General features: G+C 54.1%; 1 protein-coding gene across 1 annotated transcript in view; it reads right to left on the bottom strand.

Moving 5' to 3' along the window:
* Window positions 1-6,442, bottom strand: part of LRRC43 (leucine rich repeat containing 43) — a 6,877-nt gene that overhangs the window by 233 nt on the left and 202 nt on the right. Inside the window, exons 2-11 of the mRNA XM_009998445.1 lie at window positions 6,315-6,434; window positions 5,939-6,049; window positions 5,666-5,805; window positions 5,170-5,408; window positions 4,231-4,409; window positions 3,712-3,835; window positions 3,356-3,495; window positions 3,107-3,196; window positions 2,608-2,820; window positions 2,023-2,110 (exon numbers count right to left, since the gene is read on the bottom strand). Coding sequence (XP_009996747.1) covers window positions 2,023-2,110; window positions 2,608-2,820; window positions 3,107-3,196; window positions 3,356-3,495; window positions 3,712-3,835; window positions 4,231-4,409; window positions 5,170-5,408; window positions 5,666-5,805; window positions 5,939-6,049; window positions 6,315-6,434 — 1,444 coding nt within the window. The remainder of the gene's footprint in view (window positions 1-2,022; window positions 2,111-2,607; window positions 2,821-3,106; window positions 3,197-3,355; window positions 3,496-3,711; window positions 3,836-4,230; window positions 4,410-5,169; window positions 5,409-5,665; window positions 5,806-5,938; window positions 6,050-6,314; window positions 6,435-6,442) is intronic.

The raw sequence follows: 6,442 nt of genomic DNA, 5'->3' as shown, positions 1-6,442 counted from the left end.
GGGGGGGGGCATGCCCAGCCCCTCAGCACTGACTTCCAGGCCTTCAGGGAAATTTAGTTGAATATGACTTTAGGTAAGAAGCCCAAAAAGCATCTGTAAGCACCTCATTGATTTGCTTTTCAGTAATTTCCCCCATGATTCCTAGGAAAAAACAGAAAGATGTACAAAGAAATCATTCCAGGGATCCTGGAAAAATCAAGCATGGGGTAAAATGGGACCTACGTGAGACTACTTCTGAGGGCATCCCCCATGTCTGGGCAAACTGAGACAAAGCTTGCTGCCTGCTCTCTCTGAGCCATCTGGAAGGGATCCCAATCCCTCTGAGAGGACTTATTATTTGTGTGCCTTTGCTGATGGAGGGATGCAAATCAGCCCCAGCCCCCAGCTGTGAGAGTGCTGGTCCCTGCACAGCCAGGCTGGGTGCTGGGCTGCAGTAGAGCCCATCCCCCATTCCTCAGGCCATGACCACTGCAGCAACTCCAAGGTGCTCCACACTGTATGGGTGATGAGCAGCTGGAGCCTGCTGATGTGCAGCAACACTTGAGCAGCCCACCTGGTCCCCCCGCTGTTTCCCCTCCCAGCCACAATCGGGGTGACTGAGTCACAAGGCCACGGTGCTGGGTGTGACAAGCTGTGGGGGCAGCAGATCTTAAGGCACAAACTCTGCAATATGCACTCAGTGGCCTCGCTGTGCAGCAGCCTGGGGAGGTGGCCACCACCTGCATAAGGGGACACCAAATGAAGTGCTATCTTAAGCACTTATCTCTCGTCACTCTGGTTTTCCTGCTTTCATCAGGGGCTTTTGGTGCACCCAAAACCAACTCCAGCCACACAACCTCCTGCAGACAGGGCTCTTCCTCACTTGAGCTGAACAGAAGACCTTTCACAGACACACTGACCACAGGCAGGGGGGTGAAAGGGAAGTAAAAATCACCACTGCTCAGCTTCAGTAATTTGACAGCAGCTCCCCACTTCAGCAGAAGTCTGAGCTCACATGGCAAGTGCACAGCTTCTTCTGGGGAACAATAATTCAAGGAGTTTTTTCTTTTTTTCAGGTATCTGGGAAGGCCATCAGGCTTCCTCAAGTGAAGACACAACCCAGGGCTACAGAGCTCTGAGGTCCTCCCAAAGATGGGGACATTGCCATGGGTGATGGGGCATGTAAAAGCAGCCAAGAGCTCTTGGGGAAGTGGGCTAATTGCACACTTAAATTACTGACTAAAACTGATGCCAGAGCAGGGACACAAAGCTCCTTCAGTAGCTTCAAGCAGTGCTGGGCCAGCCTGGGCCAGCTTTTCAGCATCACCCTGCCACCCCTTCCCTCCCCCACTTCCTCCTGCTCTTGGTTACCCCTCCGATGTGCTGGCACTGCTATTTTTGCAGTCAAAACAAGATTGCTGGAAAAATAACCTGCAAGAGGCAGGGTGAGGTTTGTCTCCAGTGGTTAAAGAACACTGCTGGCTGAGCAGACTGGAAGCTCTGCCTTGAGGAGGCAGGGGACACCCGTCAGGGGACAGGGTGGTCTTGTCATGGGTGACAGCAGTCTGGGGGATGTTCCCAGCCCCACCATGGACTGGCTGGGGCAGCTGGGGCTCCCTGGACATCTCATCTCTAAACCAGAAAGAACAATAATCCTTCCTCTGCAAAGCGCTTTGAGATGTGAGTTGGACAGGGATGAGGACCTTATTGTGCATCCCAGACAGCGCTGCCCACGCCACCCGCCTGCTTGGCCCTTCTCCCCTGGCAGGCAGAGCAGGTACGTGTGTGTGGCTCCCAGCACAGCCACAGCCCACCCTGGGTGCTTGCTCAGACACTGATTCACCGAGGTGTCCTGGCGTGCATCCCACCCCCAGCCCAGCCATCAATGGGTGTATTCACAGCCCCGGGCTCAAGAAGTGAGCAAGCCCCTGCTCCCCAGGGCTTGCAGGGTGGCAGGACCTGTGGCTGCCTCCTGGCTGGGCACTGCTGCTGTTTGCTCTCACACACACCACCCTCAGCGCAGCCAGCTCCCATCTCCATCACCTCTGGCAGATGCTGAGGGTTTCCTGCTGGCCTGATTTCCTTTCCCTGCTTTCTTTTTTTTGCTCTTGTCTTTGCCTTTTTTCCTGTCCTGTGGAGACAGACATTTCCATAGTCAGGCTGTGTTGAAATTCACTGCCTGCCTCCAGTCCAGTGACAGCCACCACCATCTGCCTGTCACCCAGATTTAAAAGGGCAAAGGAAAGGGGTGAGGGGAGGCAGGAGCACAGTGGTGGAGCTCCTCAGATAATCTAGGAAATAGAAATAGTTGGTACAGCTGGTGTGTGTTGCCACGCTGAGAGAGAGGCAGCATGAGAGGAAGCACAACTGGTTATTTGCACATTCTCTGATGGAAAAATAAACTCATCTGTTTTCCTAGGCCCATAAAAAGAAGCAGTAGTCATTGCTAATATCAACATTAAGTAATTATATTAGCCATGATGCTTAGGCAGGATTATTTCAGCCCCACTTTATGGAGAGGAGAACTAAGGGGTGGACAGGAGGGTGCCTGGGCCAGCTGCAGGGCAGGACGTGCTGACCCCATGCCTGTTCCTGGCAGCCCTGCCTCACCACCCTGTCCTGGGACACACTCCTTACCTTCTCCTCCAGACTTGGCAGCTGCAGTGGCTGCTCAGTTATCAGTATCCCAAAGTCACACACAGTTGCCACCAGGTCCTCAGTGGCCACCAGGGTCTCCAGGATCACTCGCCTAGTGCCCAGGGTCTTCTGAATGGGAGGGTCGCTGCGGAATTCATATGATTTCTCCTTCTTCTTTTTCTGCTTCTCTTTGGGCCCAGAACCCTGCAGGGCACCAGCACAGGGACAAGCCTCAGCAGAGGGTTGGGGACCCTTCAGAAAGCAAGCAACTCCAACCCAGCCCCTTACCCCCCACTGCATCCAGACCAAGATGTGTGTAAAACAGCTGCTGCCTCCCTTCTGTAGAAAAGGAGGACGTTGGAAAGAGGTGTGAGATGGAGGAAAGGTTGTCTGCTGACACCAAGCTGTCCCAGGAGAAAGACCTTCACTCTTCCATCACTACTTTGGCAGCTCAGTTGTGTTTGGATGCCATTCTCCCCCAGCACCCTACCTTGGCGCTGCCCTTCTGCCGCCCCTGTTTTGCCTTCCCCTTCGTGACTGCATTTTCTTCTGGTTCAGTAATGACAGGCCATGAGACCACCTGTCCAGAGAGAGGAGCTGAAGCTGCAGAGGCTGGGACACCCAGGACCCTGGTCCAGGGTCACTCCAATCCCAAGCTGCCTCCCAGAGGCAACACAATACCACTGCTGGGTCTCCCAGCAGCTCTTTACCCTTCCATCCAGATCTACCACACACTCACCTTCTCCTCCACGACTGAGACAATCGTTCCAGCTGCCAGGTAGGACTTCAGACCCATTAAGTCTTTGGCAATGTGCTCCTTCTTGTAGCTGCAGTCGATGGTGTCTGCCCAGGGCTTTCCAGGGGTGACAAACACCTTTCCTGCACAGGGACACAAAAAAACCTCTGAGGAGAGACCTCTCCTTACTGAGGACAGAAGGACCCCTGGGACACAACTGGTGCCAATTTATTATCCATCAGCCACAGTAACAGCCCATCTACAGCATTGCAAGGGTTGTCCTGATGCCACCACATGCCAGGAAGAGCCATAAACCTGCCCTGAGCAGTGGGAGCAGGGGATTTGTAATTCCTTATTACCAGAGCAGGCCTTGGGCCCCTCCATGGCTGCAGGCTCCTGCTGGCTCTTTGCTTCTTCTGTGTCCTGAGCAGAGCTGTCCACATCCAGGGTGGCCACCGTAAGACTCTGATGGATTTTTGTATCCTGGAATACAGAGGGATCTCTTGGCAGGGCATACCTGGTTGTGTTGGCATCAGGACCAGGGGACAGAGCTGCCTCCAAAATCCCATTCCCCAGCCCACCTCCATCATGGGATGAAGGGGCACCAGTGCTGGGGAAAGGGTCTGCCTGGGTCAGTGGGAGGGGGGCTATGAATGCACTCCCACGTGCAGAGCACTGCTGGGCTCCCTGAGAGGGACAAGGAATGTGGCCAGCAGGAACTTGTCCAGCCAGACATTACTATGTATGAATTCTGTCCCCAGTACTGCTGCTGTCCACGCCAGCTCCACTGCGAATGGTCTTGCTCCACAGCCTGGAGGTGAAATCCCCCTTGCTGTGGCCTGATACTGTTGCTTTCAGGAGCTCAGTTAAGCACAAACCTCAGTGCTGCTTCTGTCCTCCACCTCCTCTCCCTCTGCAAACTCGTAGGTGACACAGTAGCTGTAGGTGATGAGTGGAGCCTCAGATTCAGCCTCCAGCTGCTGCCAAGCGCTGGGATCAGGGACTCCCTTGATTTCCCCAACACTCACAACCACTCGTGCTTCACTCCTGGCCAGCTCTAAAAGGAAGATAATCTTGCTGTGAAGCTGTACCTTGCTTCTTCCAGAGTGAAGAAGGTACAGAACAAGTGGAAGCCCCCAGAACACTGTGTCCCACTACCCGGCCCTCCCTGCTACCCTGTGCTAACGCTGTGACAAGCCACTGCCACATGGGGTCACCCCAAAGCCATGCAAACATCTCCCAGCTCGGTTGCTTTGCCTCCCTGGTTAACGTTTTAGACTCCAAAGAGCACAACCAGCCCATAAACTCATTGAGTAGGAACCTCCGAGAGGGGTTTCCAAGGCCCCGAGTGTCCCCACTCCCTGCTGTCATCCCAGCTGGCGATGTGCCACATTCAGAGGTGGCACTGATTCATACAGAGAGTGCAGCACACACGAGCATCTTCCCCAGTGGAGATGTTCCTCTTTCAGCAGCTCAAGGGGGAAAAACACAGAATAAAACCAGACAGTGCCTAGGAAGCAAAGATGGGGGAGGCCATGACACGTAGCAGTGCTAGGATCATGTTTTTCCAGCAATCGTTGGACCTTAAGGCTAAAATTACCCTGATTGTCATTACAATGCTGCAGGATCCTCTGTCCATCTCCCCACTAGTACTAGTGGGGTAAAAAGGTACACAGAAAGATCTCCATTTGAGGAGAGGCAAGAAGGAAGGCACTACTGGATCCACAGTTTGCCCTGACAGCTCCTACCTCAGAAACACTGAAACCACCTCCTGAACCACGAGGTCAGCACAGACAGGTTCAAAGGCAAAGGCTCACCTGGCTGCATTGCCAACCCATGGAACTGGAGTCTCTCATCAGGCTCGATGTGGATGTCATCAAGGATAGAGAGCTTGGGCAGGCTGTCCACAAGGAAGCCTCTGTAAGTGGGAATGAGAGCCAGTGGGTTCCCTTGGAGCACCAGGACACGGAGCTTCGGCAGACTGGACAGCTGGGAGACCAGCCCCAGCAGGTCTGTGAGGTTGTTAAAGCTCAGGTCAAGGGAGACAAGATTTGGCCTAAGGAAGAGAACCCAGAGAAGAAGGTTAAACAAACAGCATCCATCTGAGGACAGAGAGCTACTGTTCAGTGTAAAAAAAAAAAAAAAAATTAAAATTGTTTCCCCAGCACCATCTGGGTTAAACTGGGGATTCCAATGGTACAATCTCAAGAGGTCAATTCCAAATTCCTGAGTCATATGGTCCATTGCCAGTTTGACCCACAACAACATCTGCCCACCTCCCTTCAGGACCCCACACTGATCCCATGGCATTACCAGAAGTCCACAGTAAGGCACTTGTCCTGCAAAGGGCCACTGAGCCGGTTGTATCCCAGCCCCAAGTGCTGCAGCTCTGGAGGAGGCTGAGCACACAGGTCCTGCAGATCAGCCACAGCGTTGCAGCAGAGCTCCAGGACCTTCCCAGGACAGAGGGAACAACAAACACTCTGCAATAAGCTGTTCCTGGCACTCCCTGCTGCTCAGCACATGCTGTGTTCCCAGGTGGGACCTCCCTCCTTATCCTGCCCTCATGAGGCACTGCTTGCTCACCTTCAGTGTCTGGGGCAGGTGAGCTGAGGTGATTCTGCTGATCTGGTTGGCACTGAGGATGAGCTCCTCCAGCTGCTGCAACTGCAACAGACCCTCGTCCACCTCCTCCACCTGCAGAGAGCTGGGTTTGACCAACATATTCCCAAGCCACCTCATGGCCTAGGGAACGTGGATGTGTAGTGTTGATCCATGTGACACACGTGTAACAGGGATTAGTGCAACACGCCGGGGGGGGAGGCCAACAGCTCTACCCTAGCTAAGCAGTGACATCTGGGAAGACCCTGGGATGGGGAAGACCCAGGATGGTTTCCCTCCCAACAGGAAGACATGGCTTCCTGGCCTGGTGGCTTTACAGGACCCCAGCAGCCACACTTACTCCCTTGCCAGTGATCCGCAGGGACCTGAAGACCTGGAAGACATTGGAGCCATGGCCGAGCTCGGGGTTCAGCACAGCCATCTCCCGCAGGTGCTGGTCCTGGGGGCTGCAGGCTGGGGGCAGGGCCC

The sequence above is a fragment of the Chaetura pelagica genome, unplaced genomic scaffold (assembly GCF_000747805.2).
Source record: "Chaetura pelagica isolate M959 unplaced genomic scaffold, ChaPel_1.0 scaffold585, whole genome shotgun sequence".
Lineage (NCBI taxonomy): Eukaryota > Metazoa > Chordata > Aves > Apodiformes > Apodidae > Chaetura > Chaetura pelagica.
Note: the sequence above shows the minus strand (reverse complement) of the source record. Positions and strands in the feature narration are given on the sequence as shown.